The 21,210-nt window shown below is 40.2% G+C and overlaps 1 protein-coding gene across 1 annotated transcript in view; it reads left to right on the top strand.

Annotated features, from left to right (window-relative positions):
* wdr27 (WD repeat domain 27) overlaps positions 1-19,939 on the top strand; it is a gene marked incomplete at both ends in the record, with an annotated part of 39,526 nt that extends 19,587 nt beyond the window's left edge. The window contains 3 exons of the mRNA XM_079229703.1: positions 6,515-6,617; positions 9,573-9,671; positions 19,826-19,939. Of these exons, the coding sequence (XP_079085829.1) occupies positions 6,515-6,617; positions 9,573-9,671; positions 19,826-19,939 (316 nt within the window). The remainder of the gene's footprint in view (positions 1-6,514; positions 6,618-9,572; positions 9,672-19,825) is intronic.
* Between the last annotated feature and the right edge of the window lie 1,271 nt (positions 19,940-21,210).

The raw sequence follows: 21,210 nt of genomic DNA, 5'->3' as shown, positions 1-21,210 counted from the left end.
AAGACTGCTTCTCCTCACCCTCCCCGATGTCTGACGCTACCGAAGGGAGAGGGAGCAGAGTCTGGCTGGGTAGCCCCCGTGGGCACAGAGCCCTTGAAGGGCTGGTCAGGGTAGCTGCGGTGAAACTGTCTGATGAGAGGGGCATCCAGAGTGTGTCGAGCCGGAACCCAGCATCTCTCCTCTGGGCCGTAGCCCTCCCAGTCAACCAGGTATTGTAGCCCTCTCCCACGACGGCGGGAACCGTGTAGGTAAGGCCTCCATCGATGAACCGCAGTGGCGGCTGTACAGCAGGGGCCAGTGAACACTCCCGAACCGGCTTCACTCTGGAGACGTGAAAAGACGGCTGGACCTGCATGGTCCGGGGCAGTTTGAGCCTCACCGCTGCAGGATTGATGACCTCCAGGACCTCGAATGGTCCGATGAACCTGGGTGCCAACTTCTTCGCCTCTACTCGCAAGGCTAGGTCCCTGGTCAATAGCCACACCTTCTGGCCAACCTGGTAGATTGAGGCTTTGAAGCGGTGCCGGTTGGCCGAGCGCAACTCTGTCCTTGGCCCAGGTAAGGTGGCAGCGGCGGACGAAAGCCTGGATTGAGAGCCGAAACAGTTGAGGTTGAAACCCGTGGGCACACTGGGGGACATTCCAGTGGCAGAGCTGGTCAGGATGTTGTGGGCATACTCCACCCACAGGCACTGCTGGGACCAGGATGCTGGAGTCTCGGACCCAAACACCGTAGAGCCGTCTCCATCTCCTGGTTCTTGCGCTCAGTCTGGCCATTAGACTGTGGGTGGAATCCAGATGACAGGCTGGCTGTGGCCCCGATGAGTGTGCAGAACTCCCTCCAGAATACTGATGTAAACTGAGGACCCCAGTCAGAGACTACGTCCGTCGGGAGACCTTGAAGCCGGAAGACCTTGAAGCCGGAAGACATGCAGCAGAACCAGCTCAGCAGTCTCCTTGGCCGAGGGGCGCTTGGGCAAAGGCACAAAGTGGGCCATCTTACTGAACCAATCTACCACTGTTAGGATGGTGGTATGTTTGTTGGACAGTGGGAGACCAGTAACAAAGTCCAGGGAGATGTGAGACGAGGGCCGATGGGGCACAGACATAGGTTGCAGGAAACCAGCGGGAGCCTGGTGGGATGTTTGTGCTGGTTGCAGACCGGACAGGCGTTGACGAACTACTGGTTGCCCTTCTCCAGAGTAGCCCACCAGAACCTCTGCTGCAAAGCATCCCTAGTACGCTGCTCCCAGGGTGGCAAGTGAGTTTGGAGCTATGGGCCCACTGCAGGACCTCGGACCTCAGGGTCGTGGCGTGGAATTCACACTTCTCCGCCTTAACGGACAGAGAATTCCTCAGGAGGTGTTGAAGGACTGCTTGGACATGGTGAATGTGCTCCTCTCGGGACCTCGAGAAAATAAGAATGTTGTCTAGGTAGACAAACACCTGCTTGTTTAACATGTCTCTGAGCACATCATTCACCAGGGCCTGGAAGACGGCTGGAGCATTAGTCAGACCGAAGGGCATAACCAGGTATTCATAATGTCCAGTGGGGATGTTGAAAGCTGTCTTCCTACTCTCAGATCTGGACCAAGTGATAGGCGTTACGCAGGTCTAGCTTGGTGAAGATGGTAGCCCCCCGCAGCAACTCAAAGGCAGAAGAGATCAGAATCCGTTTATTTGCCAGGAATGTTTACACAAACGAGGAAGTTTTCTATGTGGAAGGTGCATACATTAGACGAGACAAACAACAATCAACGACAACAACAGTGCAATGGGTATTAACTTAAGTTAAGATGAAGTGCTCAGACAAACATAACGTTAATGTAAGTGTATGTTAAAGTGACATGTGTGTTTAAATACAGTGTGCAGGGGTGTGACCGGTAAGAAGAAAAAAAAAATAGTCCTGGGGGTGACAGTCAGTCAAGTGGGGGACCCGGGCCATGTTGATGAGCCCGACTGCCGACGGGAAAAAACTGTTAGTGTGGCGTGAGGTCTTGATCCTGATGGACCTCTGCCTCCTGCCAGAGGGAAGGGACTCAAACAGTTGGTGTCCAGGGTGAGAGGGGTCAGCTACAATCGTCCTAGCTCGCTTCAGAGTCCTGGAAACGAACAAGTCCTGGAGGAGACAATCTGGCAGAGGACCGGTGCAAGTGAGTGAACCTAAGTAGTGAGGGACTAATGAGGGAATGGGCTGCAGGTGAGACAGGCAGGAGGGCCAGGTGAAGGGAATGATGGCTAACGAGGAGGGAGTGACTAGCAGGATCTGAAATGACATGAGAGTTAGTAAACAGGCAGACAGGATGAAAACAACTAGTAAGAAGAGGAAGGTGTGGAGCTGAACTGTGACATGAGTTTTTGGAAACTTGGCTATTAGTGTTAACCCGAAACGAGTGGCATACAATTGTAAAATTACTTTCATTTTTCACTGAATTCAAAAACATTTTGAATACCTGAATTAAACCTCTATAACAGATAAACATTGTGATAATCATGTACTGTATGTATTTTTTTGTAATTATTATATTTACTGTGATGATTGACTTTAATGAAACTGGCTTTACGCTCTCAATCGCTACTCACACTGGCTGAAGGGTTGGTTGCTTCATCTGTCAAATTTTCCAAAGGTTATACATGTCCATACATTAAGAAAGAAACCGATATTGCTTTTTCCCTTTGCTATTCCTAGGAGTGCAAAATGACCTTACATTTGAATTACATAAAACATTTCTTAAACAAACATTCCTCAGTCGATGATTGAATCTGCAATTGTTAATTTTCCAAAGTACGTAGCTGAGGATTTTTTTGCTCCATAAAAGGCGGATAATTCAAGTAGGATTTCCAAATGTTCTTTTTGGCCCAGTAGAAGACATTTTTGAGTGTTTCATTCCTTCATGTCTGAGCCTGCTTTCATGTTTAACTCCTCCCCCCAGTTTCAATCAAAACCGTATTTCTATCTGATAAATATTTGTACCTGGTTTCCAGGTCAACTTTTGGTTCTTAGTGCGGTCATCAAGCATCCCTCAGCAGATGCAGGTCCTCTGGAGTATACATATGGATGAAAGAAAACAATATGTAAAAGCAGGTTGTTTATTTATTTTATTTTGTGGGCCCTTTTACTTTGGGTTCCCTCTTTGATAAACCTTACTTGTCTGTTATTACGAACCACAAAAACTGTTCCCGCTCCCTTAAATGTATTTATTTTTATCTGAAGATTGCCGCTAATGGAAGTAGTTAAGTCAATTCTAAGTTTTATGCTTACCAGAATCTCTTTTTGATATAACAAGGCAGTAAAAAAGTTCTTGGAACAATGAATTGCATGAGTGAACCTTACATAAGGTGCTCATGTGGCTGGTCCTCATAATAATCAGTTTTTTATTTAGTATTGCTTTTTCTTTTCATTGGAACAATACTTTGTACAAGTACTTACATTTGAGTACTTTCCGAGTATCAATATAAATGATTAATAATACTAATACAGTTAGAAAAATAACTTTTAAAACGTGTCTTCGGCCGGAGCTGTTGCTAACTTTGGGCTAACCCCCATCACTTTAATCATCAGCTGGTTGAAAAGCAAGAAACGGTAAAAGCTTGTATTTTCTGAGTGTAAGCATTTATTTACTGAGAAATAAATTAAACACACTGCATTTTTACATTCACAGCTGTAATGTTACGCTGACCTCATACTTACCGTCACACACACGCTAATTGTTTCGACCGGATATATAATAAATATAAATTGAATATAATTTCAGGATTATTTGATTATCAAAAAGATTTTTTATTTTTTCTCATATTGTAATGGTGGCAGAAGTTTCAGAAGAAAATATCTCTTAACCTCAGCACGATGATTTTGTCTTCAAGCCGTTAATTTACACTGAACCGTAATGCCTTTTCCTCAGTCTAATATAAGTGTATAAATTTGGCTGGCAGGCAGAGAGTTACATAACATCACAAAGGAAATCAATGAAAACAGACATTATCTCACTAGACTGATTAAATAAGCAGTAATGTTCCGTTCGACATCCGCAATTTGTGTAGGATCACTGCCAAATGGTTTTGCCATCAGTCATTAACAGAGTTATTTTATGACTTTATCGTGCTTGTCCCTAAACACTGCTGATGGATGACTGTGGGTTCTTTAACCCAGCTACAGAACAGTTAATGGAGTCTTCGAGTCCCTCCCTCTGGCAGGAGGCTACGGTCCATCAGGACCAAGGCCTCGCACCACAAAAACAGTTTCTTCTTATCTGCAGTTGGGTTCATTAAAAAAGCCCGGGACCAAGACACTTAACTCTCAGGACAATTTATTACAGTTGCACACCCTTGTACATCTTTTATCTATTAGTATACACATGAAACTTTCATAACATACTTGTTTTAACTAATTTGTTTGTTTGTTTACCATATTTATTGTACATTTTCATATTTTCGATTTTTGAATTATGTCTTCTATTATTATACTGTGTTTACTGTTACGCACCAATCACCTAGCCACATTCCTGTCCTTGTGTAACGTACTTGGCAATAAACAATTTTCCGATTCTGACACACAACTCCAGACAGAAACTCTCAGTTGGAACAAATCGGGGGTTAATACTGTATTTTGTTGTCAATCATATAGGAGAAATGTACATTTCCCTCAGTGGAAACTTCTGAAACTCAATCGTAATTTTGTTTTGCTCTCTCACATGAAAATCCCCCCAGCACTTTGTGCTCCTTCCTGCCCATGTGTATCCATAGAAGATTTAAGGTCGATAATGGTTTATGAAAGTGCGCAACACTTAAAGAAAGAGGTTTGTATGTGATGTAAGCCACTTTGGATTGGAACCAGTTATTTTTAAAAGCCTTCACTCACCCTTTACATTTTTTAAATGTGTGCAAGGTTCAACTTTAGGGGTCTACACAGCAGTTTAGGATAGTTTAAAATCAGTCCCTACTAATTATAAAGATAAACCCAACAGATGTGTCTCTTTAGTCCAGTGATGTATTCCCTTTAAATTGGGAGGAAATTGCCATCATCTCATAAATTAACGTTGTGACTAAATATATCAATAATGTATTTGTGTTAAATAATGTCAAAATGTACAAGAAAGAGCTGCTTTCGCCATATTTGCTTAGGCACAGTTAAATTGGGTGAAATATATTGGCCGCAAATAAAGAGCTATGATTGGCCTGCTGATTATCTTGATGACTGACACTGAATACCCAGGTGGAGTCAGGAACCGTACAGACCTCCACTCAAGAGAATCAGCAGTCTGTGTTATTCATCAAGAAAATGCAGTATAGTCATCACTCACACAACACAGAGTGTGTGTGTGTGTGTGTGTGTGTGTGTGTGTGTGTGTGTGTGTGTGTGTGTGTGTGTGTGTGTGTGTGTGTGATATGCTTCTCATCCATCTTCCTATGCATCAACATGAAAAGAGGTGTTCACTATATGTGTCATGTAGCTCTCACACAAGAGATAATATAACCCTGTTGGGTATGCTGTATATTCAAGCTAACCTCGAGAAATTTAGTATTCACAAAATGACATTAATTCAAACATTAGAAAATAATTTCCGTTTAAATATTGTTTTGCAAAGGGTTTAGCACTAGTCAATCATCTCTACAGTCAAGGGTTGCTTTACCGCCATTCACCTTCAGACCCCTCCAACATTATACATTTCATAACGTTAGTTTCTATTACTTGCTTTTATTTAACTTGCTCACTGTACTTGGTATATCAAATGTCTTTATGAACACAGTGAATATGACCTACTTTTAGCCCAGCTTAATGACATTAGCATGTGAATGTCAAAGACATGCTCTCACCATATCCTGTCACAGCCCTGCCAACATGCCAGCCCATACAGAGACCCTAGCTCAGAGAGCTGTTAGTTGCATTGTAAAGACATTACATGCTGTTGCAAAGCAAAAGAAACAGCACAGAAGTTGCACGAGGGGGCCATTCATCATCAACCTTCTCTTTCCTTGGTTTTGCTGGAGTCATGCTCAAGTACTTGTCTTCTGCTGGTTCAGATATTTGTAAAACCGGAAGTCTGCAGGCTGTGGCATTCTGCTCCTTGGTAATTCCTGCCAGAAGTCAGCATACTGTATAGACTTTGCATCCTCATCTAACATCACACCACATCCCAACATATCACAAAAGATGGCTGCACTCGTGTGTGAAATGCTTTTCATTTCCATTCCAAAGATCACTCACTTTCAAGCAGTGTTTTTTCATCTATTCCACAGTTTTTTGTCCCTTTCTATTTTAGAGTTTGTCTTGGCACACAGAGTTCAGGGTAAAATAATTTCCAATTAGTTACATTATATTGTTTTATATGAAGTATATATGTTATGAGCTCCTAATATGACCATTGTGATGAAACAAACCTGAAATGATATATTTTTAATTCCAATGGGACCCAGAACAACTAAGATTGTGTTATGACATTACCAGTCAAATATTCAGGCTGGTTTGAGTTTGTAAACTTCCTCCTATCTCACCACTGTGTGTGTCTCTTTCTCAGGTGTGTGCGGCGCTATGAGAACCATCTAAATCGCTGCCATCCGTGCTCTTCAGCCATATCGCCATGTGGCCGGTTCATCGCCTCAGGCTCCGAGGATAACTGTGTAAGTTGTGATATCTGTCTTTCCTTTTACATTGTGTGTAAACTTCTCTATACAAACTGTGTCTCAGACTGTCTTTTTTGTTTTTAAGCACAATTTGACAAGATAACGATTTTTTTCTTAATTTTTGGAAAATTGAATTTGGTTTAATTAATTAATTCTGCCGATCAAAGTCACCTACCTATAAACTGGTTGGTTTTATGAGTTCAGAGCAGTGGTTTTTACAAAGTTGCAAAAAGTTGATAGCTACTGTGATATTTTAAACGCTTCAATAAGATTGGCTATATATCATGATCATGTGTCACTGTGTATCAGTGTCTGGCCAGTTTACAGAGTGGTGTATCTGCCATTAATAAAGCAACAAAATATAGCAGCTTGAGATATTTTCATAAAGTCTTTACTGTTAAATCAGACTACCATCATGCAAAGGGTTAGATATGCCCTGTATGAATGTATTATACATACTATTATAATTTGTTTCATTGTAGTTGAACTTGAACCAGAGGCTTAAGTGGCAACGTATTCTGACTACAATACATCATATGGGATGCACTTTATATTGTTAATGTCTTACTCAGACTTGTAAAGGACAGCAGGAAAACAGCATCATGTATTTATCAGTTTCACCTCCATTTAAGGTGAGGATTGTTTGTGCTTGACTTAGAGATTTTTATTTGGACTCAACCCTTTTTCCAAGTCAAATTCAACATTCATGTTGAAGCAGAATTATTTAATTGCTTTTCCAGACAGCGCTTTGTACTTGATTTCGAGACATTTTCAGAAGACTGCCTCCCTTTTCCTTATCCATCTCTCTTTTCTTCTGGTGTACGTGCTTATTGAAAGCAGTGGAATAATATATGCATGCCGCTGGTTATTATTAATTATGGGGATTCAGCACAGCACGGACATTTGAGAGCATCTCTGTCGAGATTGGACATTTCTTGGAAATCGGGAGAGTAGATGGTAGTTAGCTACACCGTATTTATTTGTAGCTGCCCTGAGACTTCCATAAGCCAGACACATTTGTACTTGTCTTAATATATCAAAAAGCAATCATGGAAAAAAGGAACGCAAATACTTTAAAATGACTCCCTAGATCATATTACACATTTTCCAAAAAACATAAGGCCAGCAACAATCCAAGTGGAATATTATTTCAATGTGGTCAATATTAACCTGTTATTCGTTCAGTATTATCCTTGCTCTCAGCTTCAGTTACAGTTGATATAAGCTGATACATCTGGGAATCCATGTGATATTTAAGCATTCCTGAAAGAACTTCTTTCTTCTAAGTATCTAATACCCAGCATGTTGCCACACACGTCATATGCCTCAGACAGGAGACACTCTACCCATGGACCGTTTGACAGAGCCCATTTTTTTGAAGCGTTTTTCAGGGAAACATAATACAAAACAGCTGCAGGAATCTGATGAGTCGTCGTCTGGTAACAAACATCCCCGCATCTGTTTTTATCTGTACTCATGGCACTAAAGCACACAAATCGGTCTTAAAACTCACTGATTGTATTTACATTAGATCTACAGTTTTCTAAAATTTCGAAGCTTTGATTCTTTGATGTCTACACAAGCAATGTACACATGTGTTATTGTGCACCCAATACCAAGTGTAAATTCAACACCTACAAGTAAATTAATAAAAAGTACAGCTTTTACTACCTCAAAACAGAAAATAACTGTTATGTGTCCGCAAGGGTTCATTAGGATTGTTTATTGGTTTCAATGGTTACTTGGTGCATAACAGCAAACTAACTTAAATGAATGCTAGGTGCTGAATATAACTCACGTAAGACTTTCGAACAACGCCTTTCTGCAACTCTATAACAAATGATGTGAAATGAAGGTTACAATATTGTAACCCTCGTTCTTCCACTCACAAGCTGGCATTCGCCCACTGAAAATGTGCATAAACACAGGCGGCACACCACATTCCCTGGGTCATCAAGGAGCACAGGAACATACAGCTGTATCCTGCCCAAAGAGCAGTCTGGTGCAACACAAAAGGACACAACCCACGTTGACCCCGCTGCCATCGTACATATGTCCTTGACTATCACCCCACTGAACAAAACTGCCAACTCTGTCACGCTGCTTTTAGAGTGTGCATGGTCCACAGTGGGAGGGTCTTTTCCCACCTGCTTATGGGCTTGGTAAAATGGGGGCTGTGCCTTCAACATTACATGCCAATTTCCCTGCATGGGGTGGAAAACAAAGAGCATCCTGCTGTATAACTCTCAACCTGAAAGAAGTCCTTGAGTCCCGATTAGTATAGGAGGAATTTGGTTTGAGAGTAGCCTCGCTGCGGTCACCACGCATCCAGAAACTGGGATGCACTGGCAGGGTGGTTAGTTCACACTTAACTCTTGGCTGAGGTCAATGCAAGCAGCACAGCTGTCTTGAATGATGCCTTCAGATAGTAGCACTCCAGAAGCTCAAAGGGATCCTTTACCAAGGCCTGTAGAGCAAATGGCAGTTCCCAATGCAGAAAGGAGGCATGCTTCACCAGGCAGGAAATATGATTAAAGTACAGGTGACAGAATACTCTATTATTCTTCCCAAACAACCAATGGACGTAGTATGGATGTTTGCTGTACACAAACTCACTGCATATGTGGGCTCTTGTATATATATACTGGAGCTCAAACACGGAACACTTAAACAGAAACCCTAAACGTTTCCTTAAAGTTGAAATGATCCCTAAAGTAAATCCATATCTGTTCATCTTTCTGGTCGAGTCTTTTGGTAAACTTTGTCTGTAGTTTCCCATATTTAATTTGGGCATCTTGTTCAGTCCATACACACTTGCATATTGTATGTATTATGTATATATAGAGGTCTATGAAGGTCAAGTTAACTAATTATATATATGTTTTATATTGGTACGTCATGGTTACAGTTCATACCTGCTTTTGTTAATGTAGTCTATCTCATTTATTTCAGGCATACATTTATGACATACGCAGCAGCAGCTACCTCCACAGACTTCCAAAACACTCAGACACAGTGCTCAGTGTGACTTTCAACCCCGCCACACCAGAGGTAAGAACTTTTTGTCTTTGTGTTTTTTTAATTTCCTGTCTCTTGTTACTCCTGAAACATTCCCAGAACAGAAACATCTCATCTGAAATACAGGCATGTTCCCTACATCTCAGTAAGCTATTGACCATAGTCAATAAATGTACATCAGATATCAGAAACCAGAGATTGTTTTTATTTTCCAGATGTTGACCTACAGTAACTTAATTTTGCATAAACACTCCAGGGGACACGCATACAGGTGAAAGTGTTAATCTGGGTTTACCCTCTATTCCTCCCCTGATTATGTTTGCACATCAGTTTAATCGATATCTCAAATATCTAAATCAGGTATGACAGGAGAATGTCCAAAAGCAAAGATAAGAGGTCACGGTGAAAAGCAGCATCAATCAGAGGTCATGCTTTCTTTAATCCAAGAAATTGATTCACCTGTTAAGTCTTTTTTCTTGAATTTCACTTCGGAAATGTTGTAAAAGGCACATTTTCAGCGAATATAGAATCTCAGGATACAGTACAAATACATAGAGCACTTTGTGATAATTAACAAGTACAAATATTAGGAGGCTGTTTTTTTTGCGTTCTTCTTCTGATTCAAATCAAAATTGAAATCACATGGTTTAAAAGTCATATATAATTTTGACTAATATTTCAAAGTCAGTTAGTTAAACAGGTCTGAACCAGCTCAGTTTGCTCTGAACTCCAACTGTGTGTAAATTCACAAGTCTTTGTTATAAAGGAATGATGTCCTCAGGCTGAGGTCACATAGCAGGTTTTTTGAGACCATCCCAAAGGTCAGGGTAGGTGGACTTGCATGTCAGTGACCTCACAGAAGGTTTAATGAAGCTAAAACAAATTTTAAATTGCTCTTGTGGCAGTGCCTACGGGGTGTGAATGTGTGTGAATGTTAGTTCGTTCTGGTGGGCAGGTGGAACCTTGCATGGTAGCTCCTCCCATCCGTGTGTGAATGGGTGAATGATGTCATGTAGTGTTAAAGCGCTTTGAGTGGTCAGAAGAATAGAAAAGCACGATACAAGTACAGGTCCATTTACCATTTAACTCAACTCTGCAACTCCCATATGGATCCATTGTAGTTTTATATTGTTTTGCTGTATCTTAAGGGATGCGGCAGAGACCATAATCAATATTGAAGGCACTGTGTGAAATGTGGAAATGCTTTAAATGAGGAGGCATGAATGCTTCAGTTTGTGATCTCTTTATTTCAGGTCTTCCCTAATTTCCATAATTAATTCAACACTATTGGCATGATATCAATTTAAACTGATATATATACATAGAAATTCAGGAACTGTATGGTCTCACCAAGGAAATCATAAAGTAGAGCTTAACACAGGACAAAGATATGCATCTATCTTGAATTGCCATCCCAGGGAAATAAGAAATCAAAGTTTACAGCTCTATTTTGTACCAGCATCCTTTCAAAATATCCAGAGCATTTCTTATGGAGCAACATTATCTTTGGAAATGTTTTATTGGTCACTTGATTATTTTCCTCTGGAACTTCTCTAAGCAAATAGATTTTTTTTAAAGAAGCGTTTTAGAATATAACATCACAACCTCTGCTAGATGTCTTGTGAGACTTCTTGTTGTCTTTTGACTTGAGACACATGTTTTAAATGTTCATGTACATCTGTGTAACTCCATTCAGTTAAACCTTGCAGCACAATGATGCGTTCACATTTCCAAGTTTGAAAGTGGAAAGTTGGATCCGTGGCCATTTACTGGCTGAAAGCAGTAAGCTGCAGAGTTTAAAGACACACTTCATCATCCAGCTGAGAGCACGCTCGCTCCCCATCAGCTCTTCTGCATATTGTGTTTAGTTTGATAGGACATGCAAGGCAGAAACTCTAAAAAAAAGAAAATGTTTATGCTCAATTAGAACACAACTGTGAAGATTTACTATAGTTGCAGTAACACTCGTATCAATCAGATCTTTTTCATGAGCTCATCTCTTATTGATCAATCAGATCTTTTTCATGAGCTCATCCCTTATTGATCAATCAGATATTTTTCATGAGCTCATCTCTTATTGGCCATCACTCAGATTTGTGTCATAACCACGTGAACCGGCCAATATTTTACAAGTCGTACAATTCACAAATATGTGAAAAATTGGAGGGCTCCACTTCTGCAGGAAAATAAATAACCATGATAAGTGTTCCTACTTTGAAAATAAAAGCATGATGTAAGTTATATGTTCCTAACATACGATTTATGTTGTGTTGACACATATTGACTGAGTGAGAGTTGAAGCATAAATAATTAGAATAACATAGAAGACATATTGGTACAATGCAGTACCTGGGCCTTGTGTGTGATTATAATTCCAATAGCTTTCAATATACCCTTACTATTTATTCAGGCTTCATGTTTTCTTTGGTAGTTGTCTGTCTCATTGAAATTATCATTTTAATCACAGAAATAGTTTCTCGTGAAGTAATACGCATGCCTCCTCATACTAACTGCATTAACTGTCTGCTCCAATGTTCCGGAATGTAATTAGCACACAGCTGCACATTCATACTCGTTCACCGCTGCACAGCTACTTTTGTGTCTGTCTACCCGAAGGGAAAGAGCTGTTCTTGATCAGTGACTGAAATCAACATTCACTGGGGCCTATCTTTCTCAGGACCTCCTCGAGGAGGGACGACCTCTGAAATTCTCAGCAAATTGAGATAAAACTGCATGAAATTGAAAGATTCACATCCTGTGACCGAACTTTGTCATATTTTATTTCAGTGAGGTTTGACAAAATAATCTCAACCTGCGGTCGACTACTGAGTTTTCAACCGTATCACACAGTGTTCATTAGTGGAGGGAGTTTGCTCAGTTATCATAGAGATGGATCAGTTGACATGTGCGCTCAGTAAATTTCATGATTCCATCCGCAACAGTTTTATGACAAGTTAATTCTTCATTCTTCACCTCAGACTTTATCTTGGCAAAAGTAGTCTAACAAAATAATCCCAACTCAAAGTCCACTTGCTAGCATTTTCCAAAACAGTTTTTTATTTGCTCATTTGTCATTTCATGCAGATGCATTGGTTAAAGACATACATCTCTATGACCAATTAAATCTATCCTGACATCATATATAAACTCCTATCATTGACATTTGGTTTTACTTTGGATAATACTTATATATTCGTATTACATATGCATAATTATATCATTTGTATTTTAATGGATAGCTTCAATGACTCAATGTCAAGTTAAGTTGCATTAGTATGCAATGTTTTTTCAAATATTAGTCAACCTGCAAAGTTGACATATAAATAAAAACAATGGATCAGCAGAGCAGGATACATTGTGTAGTTTTGTAAAATGGATAAAGTTCAAGAAGTTCAAGTGATATCATAATGGTAACATTGCCTTATTTCCTGAGCCTGCACTTTCTACAAAACATGAAAAAAATGCTCGCAAAAAGTGTCCCCAACCTGTGCTCAACTTGCTTTTCAGCCACATTGGAGATCCAGATGTTCTACATATTTACTGCTGTGAGAACCCTCCAATGCAAGGCACAGACAGATAATGCGATGCATATTTTCCACCCATTTTTCACTTATGCTTTCCATCCTGAAACTTAAAAGACCATCAAACCGGCAGATCTACCTCCAGGGTTCATTCCCTCAAGTGTATTCCTGTACTTTGGGCTGTAATGAATGATTCCAACGTTTACTGTCTCTTCACTTTGTTGTCTTGTAAAATCTTGTGGGATTCCACATGGCATACCTCAGTAACGTGCTGTATGCGCTCCTGTGTTGGACCTACATGTGCTACCATAAATGTAGACTTGCAAATTGTACTTGCAAAGTATTTTATCACTTGCAACAGGGGTAATTGTGTCTCTGCTGGTTCAACACATAGGGTTGCTCTCTTTTTATTTTTAGATTAAAGTTGCGGAAGGCAAAATAAGCTGTGTCCAATTTGAGTAGAGCCTGGAAACAAGGCAGTGGTAGTTCTGAATCTGTAGCTTCATCCAATGATTTTAGGACTTTAAAGCTTCAGGATTATAAGTAAAGGCAAAGACAAATGCTGTAGCTAGAGGCGAATCAACAATGACTTCAGAAAAACAGGTTACTAGGTCAGACTAGAAAAATAGATTTCATGAGGCTGGCTCTGTTTGGGTGAGGCGGATTCCTTTATTGTCTCATCCCAAGCTGTCGATCACTCCAATTACATTGTTCCCCATCAGCAGTGGAAATGTCTTTGTAGGATTTGCTTAAGGTCAGCTTATTAGAAGTGGATTTATTTTAAGGGACAGTGGAGTGTCCTTCCTTATTCCTTGAATGCTGATAAAACTATTATTACATTTTTATTTATTATAAAGGAAAAGAAAAGTGGTTGAAACCACTTTCCATTGTTATTTCAATTGTTTAAGTATTGTGTTTCTTCATTCTGACACCTTGGAGTTTTAATTGGTGATTTTTTACATTTAAGCATCACAATGAGCAATATGTGAAAAACTAAATCTGACATAGGCTTTTTCTCTTAGAAACTCCTCCTTCTTGACTAAAAAAGGGCTTGTTTTTGTTACATTTTGTGTCTTTGATTGAAAGGATGCCTTTTTCATGCGCACTGAGATCAGTCAGAAATAGTAATGCCCTTATATATAACTGTTCTTTGTATGCTCTTGAGTTTCTACCACCTTCTTTGTGTCAGAAGAGATGTTACGTCTTCAGAGACTTTGAAAAGCAGACCTAAAAGGAATCGTTCTCTAGACTCTTTAAAACAAATCTTTGTATTAAATGAAATACAAACAGAAGAAGACAAAGAGTCACTTCACGTAATTAAACAGATTCAAAAGGAAAGAGAGAGTCTTTATATTTGTTTCAGCCTTTATTAGACCAGCTCATACCTTACAAGTTGGACAATTTGTAAGAGTTGTAACTTCCAGCTGAACAAAAAGGAGCAGTAGGAGACATTTACAAGCCAGAGCCATCAATTGAAAACAAAGGTTTTGCTTTGAGCAATCCTAAACCAGGTGTGCTTGTTTCAGACAGAGTTTAAAAAAAACTTGAGTTCCAATGTTAGCTGAATGATGTTGTCATCATCTTCATTTGGCAATTTCAGTTTACTGTGTGCTGGCAGGACTGACAAAAAGATATACAAAAAAAATATTCTCTTTTTGGTTTGGTTTATTAAAAGATCATTTGATGATTGATGAAGATTATGTGGCTCAAAGTGTGCTCAGATCACAAGAGACTTAAGATTTGAACAAAAGTTTTTGGAATCTGATGTAAAAAATGTCCAACTATAAATTGTGTTTGTGGTGGGCAAGGTTTCCTGTTGTTTAACAAGTGTGTTTGTCTCTGCGAAAGTATCCTTGAGCAATAAACTGAACTCTCCTCTAACCCAGAAACCCCACTACAGAATTATTAAAGTCTGTGTTTGTTGGAAGGGGATATAAACAAAATAAAATAAATAATAAACAAAATCCACTACTCTTAGTATTTTTCAAAAATAGCATCCAAATGAAATAAGAACTATTATATAATTTGTCAGTTTCAGTCTTCTGATTAAGGGACAAGTTTCAGAACTTTTCCCCTCAAAATACTTAAGACCTCATTTGCAATTCATGTGCTGAGTGCAGAACTGTGACCGCAGCTGTCTCTAAAAGTTAACGTGTTCCATCTTCCAAACTAGAAAGATGAACAAAGAGTGAATCATCTCACAGGCTTTCAAGCAGTGCTACTCTTGTCTCCATATGTCAGCACGTGTCATCTTTGCTCTTTGCGAGCAGGCATAACATGCAGCTGGCATTCCCACTAGACCTTTTTACTGTATCTTCTCATTTGAGGCCATTTGGCATTAGAAAAAGCTATCCACACACCCGAAGCCTTTTTAATATTTTATCTCTTTGTTTCCTTTTTTGCCGGACCCGAGAGAGCAAAACGTTCTCTTCAAACTGTAGCGGCCAGACAGCAAATACAGAGGTGGACTCTGCCGTCTGCTCCAGAATGTCTCATTAGAGTGAGACACAGACTGAGCTGAGACAGCCTTTCTGAAATCAACTGGCCCGGGTTCAACACAGCTGGACGGCAAGGAACAGGAAGTGAGGAAATAAAGAGTTCGGGTCCAGTTGCAAAGTTATAGGAGGAATCTTTCAAGCCTTTGACATGTAGTCGACAGCGTTTTCCCAGTTGGTCATGGTTATTTGGTGTTAGTTGATAGTGGACACTGTGAATAATGATGTATAGGAGGTTAAAGAGAGACTCTGTGCACAAGTCACCACCAATACTATCACTAGTAACAGACTTTACTTTCCTTTACACTGACATGTACTGGTACGCTTATCAAACAGGTGACCCTTGTGACCGTCTGCTCCTTTTTCCATCACTCATGTGGACCCTCCTTCAGCTCTCAGTATGTACAGTACAAAACATCCTGGTATGCTGGCATTTGTTCAGTCTGCGCTGATGAATGATATCCTTTTGGAAGAGAAACACATCGCTCCTCATATCTTCAAAGCCTCAGCTTTTGTCATCAGTTTCTGCAAACGGTCACTTTCTGTTGTCCAGAATGCCAATATTTGACACACAGTCCAACCCAGATTGTATTCATAATCGTCATTTTCATTCCTGCTTTGAACTATTGATTTGTGGTCTTTTTTTCCACTGTGGTTTTAAACCAGCACGCCTTACAATAACTTAGATTATGTGACATTTGAGACACGTCATGCAAAGTTGCAACCTGATTTACGATCCCTGAGTTGCAATAATGTTTTGAATGAGATTTCAATATATTAAACAGACCTTCAAATAAACAAAAAGCTCATAAAATAGGATGCAGCCCACATGTCTGCTGTGTTTCTCATGCATGACCTATGAATAAATGGTCAAAAGTCAAATGATGCATAAGAACATCTGACATTGTGAAAACATCTTCAAACTGAGAAATCTAGGAAGACTGTTTCCTAGAAGTGGATGTTGAGGAAAGACAAATAACTCACTTGTGATGGCCCAGCATGACACCTTGCTACACGTCTGCAGTGAATCAGCTCGCAAGAAGTAGTGACTTCTGACCTTCGAGGTCACCCAAAACCCTCAGTCCTCATCAGCTTAGCTTGCCTCAGCCTCACTGAACAAAGGCTGAAGGTTGCAGAGATGGAATGTGTCGGATTACAGATGTTTGCTACTAGCGTATGGTGTTAAAAATCCATTTATGTTACGGCTTTTTTGGAAAATCTATAATGTAGCTTCAACTCTACAGTGCATGTTTTCATTGAGACGGTATTTGATGAATAGAGCTATGGTTTCTAATGGAGCTGCTCTCTGACCCTCTTAAGATTTAAGTAGCTATTTTAGAAGCTTGCTGGCAAGACCCAGACAGCTTGGCTATTGTTGGTTAAGGTCATTAAGCAGGAGGTCATGGAGAAAGAAGACTTCGTGAGAATAGAAAAGCCAGTGAAATGAGCTGTCAAACGGTTTGTTTCATGGGAGACGTCAAACACTTTTATATGCGAACAAATACTAGATTAACACATGCTTTTGTAGGTGTAATGTGGCTACCTATTTGCAACCCCTCATATCTTATAGGCTCCACACACACACACACACACACACACACACACACACACACACACACACACACACACACACACACACACACACACACACACACACACACACACACACACACTTACAAATCTTCTGTGTGTCCATCGGAGAGAGGCTGCAACATTCACTTGTCAAAAGACGATGAGTTTCACCTGTGTTTAATCTCTTGTGTGTTTGAGTCATCCTCAGCCCTGAGCCATTGTGACTCCCTGTCCTCGCAAAGGCATCTGCTTGTTGGTAAAAAAAAAAGATTCCTCCTGCATAAAACAGCTTTAGTATGTTGGAAAAAATGTTAGACTATTGTGCCAAATGTGTTTTTTATCACTGTTTGGCAAATTGCTGTTTTCCAAGATTCCCGCTGTTAGTATACTTAAAAAAGAAACTTTTTAATATCCACCTACAAATCACCATAAATGACTGATGCTCCACGGCACATCTGGACATTTAGCTAAGCATTGCCTTTAGTTTGCAACTTGTTGGGGTTGTTTTCACTTAAGTTTTCATCACGAAGGATTTGTGAAGTCCTTCAAGGCTTCAAATGGGATTAAGTGTCGTACAAACAAACTCGGCTTGAAGTAGGAGGAAATTGATTTGAAATGGTTTGTCACACTCCCTGTTCTTACAAGACACGTAAGGTTGGAAATACATGGAAAATAGAGCTGTTTGTGAAGAACTGTCTTGAATAATGACATATTCTCTACTTTGAGCAGCTGCAGATATGAATATGATAATATCATGAGCCTCGTTCCGAACCCCAAATGGAGGGTTTCCTGTTGTTATTGCGGCTGTCAGATTTTTGAGGTAATGCTCCCTCTCCCATATTTTCTCTTCTGGCTGATGGGAGCAGATGAGATAATGCTCCATTCTCGCAAAGAAATAGTGAAGAAATTATTCTGTACGTATGTGCTTGTTCCACATGTCCGTTACAGTGTGTGTGTGTGTGTGTGTGTGTGTGTGTGTGTGTGTGTGTGTGTGTGTGTGTGTGTGTGTGTGTGTGTGTGTGTGTGTTTGCGTGCGTGTTGCTTAAATAGCTGTGCAGGGTGTGGGTTGATGTTAGCTTATTTTGCCTTATTAATGTGTAAACATTTGACTCACCATGACTATCACTGGCAGGAACCTCGAGAATAAACAGATATTTTACAAAGTTCAGGCCATGAGGCTTCCTGTTTTTCTGTGATATATTGCAGGTATAGAAAGTCTCAAAGAATTTGTTCGAGAAACACAGTATGGATCTTGACCTTGGTGATGCTTGTCTTCTTTGAGAAAGAAAAAGCTGTTATGCAACTTGGTCCTCTAAATAGAGTCGTAAAAACAAGAGTGATGAGTGCCCCTGCAGTTCCTGGAAAATATTGAAGGTTACCATACTTGAACTCTAGTTCGGAACCCTCGACCGGAAATCTGCATAAGTGTAGCCAGCCAATCAGGTGATCAGGTTACCCAAATACGTGCAGACCCCACAGTATATACTGCTGCACACACCGCTGTCTGCTATCCTACACCACAGTCAGCGAGCGGTGTATACAGGGCCCCCTCGTTGAAGGGCTCCGCTGATCATTTCGTATACTGTGTTTTTTCTTGAATGAGCTTTGTTTAACATTCTATCTAAGTAACAATATAGTGGAGTAATGTCCACCCGAGCAGAGAATAATGCAGGGAAGGGAATGTATTTTTTGGGAGTCATGCTTTAGATATTTCTGCTTACTTGTATGATAGAATTGAATGGAAAATCCTCCTTCTGAACAAAAGGAAGTATAGTACTCAATAGTTTTAAAAGAAAAGGGATTCACTTAACACTACATTATATTTAGTTATAATATACATCACAAGACATGTTGGTTTTGTCCATCAACTTTGACTGTTTTTAATGAACCTAGGGATGCAAACACAGAAGCCGCTACCAGAGCAGAGTTTACGCTGGACTGTTCTTCTTTTACGGCCAGTAGGACTGTTAGTCTTCCACAATTCCAGCCATATAGAACGAAAAGTTAAATGAAAAGTCTCCATCTTGGATTACGGCTGTCGCCATGTTGGTATTTGGAATTGACCATATTTAGATGCGTAGGAATATACGTCTCTGGTAGCGGCCATCCTAAAACATACTCTGCTTATGGTCTATTTTATTCTAAAAGGGACCATGATTTACTAAATGAACATCATGCTGTATTAAAGAAGACTTGAGATTGAGACCATAAACTCATGTTCACAATGTTTGCTGAGCTAATAAATCAAGTGAGAAGTACAGTCATTTTTTTAACCGAAGCATCGCCCCCTGCTGGTCAGTAGAGACAATGCAGGTTTTAAGGAGTGCAATCCCAGCCACACGTTGAGAGCCGACAGTAGGGACGGGGGATCTCGATGGTGTGGATTTCGAGCTCTGGCTCGCTCTCATCAAAGCGACGCATCGCAACAAAGCGTGGGAAGTGATCAAACTGTTGCTGGTATTAAATCTGGGCAGGCCTGGCAGGTGTCTACTGAACACCTCAGAGGGTCTAGTAAAAGGCGGAGCCTGTGTGAGTTTGAACCACAAGAGTAAAAGCTAAACGTAATGTCTTGTTTTTTTTTCTTCTCTGTCTCTCATAGCTGCTAACTGGGACCCTGGATGGGAAGCTGAGACTGTTTCAGTCCCTGAGTGGGGCCCGTCTGTCTCATGACACCAGTGCTGCTGTGCATAGTGTCCCCACCATGACTGTGTAATTACAGCAAGCTGCTGCAAAGACCATGCAGGTTTCATTAAAGCAGTTCCAACCCTCTGGCTAGGATCGTAGTGGGATAAAAGAAATAAGGGTTTTGCTTTTAGTTGTCAATGAGGAACAAAAATAGACACAAGTTTAAAGAGTTTTGGTTTTTATTGTTATATGTGTCTGTTTTGTTCTTCAACCTCTGCGCTTAATTTCAGCTCATTAATGTAAAAGTTCAGGTCTGTGTATCATTACACCACTTTACTTTTGACTGAGATTCAAAGGGATATTTCATCAGATTTATTGAACCACATTATTGTCATGAGATGACGATGGTGATATGTACTCAATTACAGATAATTACATATACATTTGCCAAAAACAATTTTATCAGCGGTTATTCCCATCTGTCCGTCCACATTCTGGATGGCGGAGCATCACATTTTCTTTGTTCAGTCCGTGGAACAGATGTACTTCTCCATCACGGGCTGGGACAACTACTTAACAGATCAGTACACGGAGCGATGACATCAGCTGGGTGCAACCTATTTGGCTGCCAGACACACAGATGCTACTACTGTTCATACCGACACACCCATCCGCATTGTTTAAGCTGTACATTTACTCTTGTCACCCACAAACGCAACAACATTTAAGCCACAATTGATATCAACTATGCAACTGTAATAGAACAGAATACAAAAGTAGGACTCTGACACTGTGAAATGTACGATTAAAAGGGCAGTATTGGTAATACGTCAAGTATAAGTAACTTGGTATATCATAGTTACATTCTTGTGGAAATTCCATTTTGTTAAATCTTTTGTCTGTTTGTTGTTTTCTACAAGGTATGTGGCTGTGTTACTGTCTTTTTGTTTTGGAAACATGTCAGGTGTGTCTCAGGTTTTACTTTAGGACCGTTTCTGTTTTTTGTTTATATTTCTGATAGTTTTTTTTTTTTCTGATTGTCATTATTTACCATCATACTATTGTATGTACTACGATGTATACATTGAAACTAAGTCTTACAAAATGGTCTTTGGTATGAGACAGAACCTCAACTCCCACTTAAAGTTTTTTGTTTTAGTTTGTCAAGACGGTAGCTCTCTCCAAAAAGTTGATCAAATTAAATATCTGGGTCTACTGGATTGACTGGGAGAGGCAGAGCAAAGGACATTGTGAGATGTGGAATAAGAAAGGGTGAAGTTGATGTCCAGCATAACCCCCAGGACATCTCTGGACTCCTGCGCAGACATCCTCTGTGCCTCTGGCTGACTTTTATTCCAC

This window comes from Taurulus bubalis, assembly GCF_910589615.1.
Source record: "Taurulus bubalis genome assembly, chromosome: 14".
Classification (NCBI taxonomy): Eukaryota; Metazoa; Chordata; class Actinopteri; order Perciformes; family Cottidae; genus Taurulus; species Taurulus bubalis.
The sequence above is the reverse complement of the archived record's forward strand: the minus strand, read 5'-3'. Positions and strand labels throughout refer to the sequence as shown.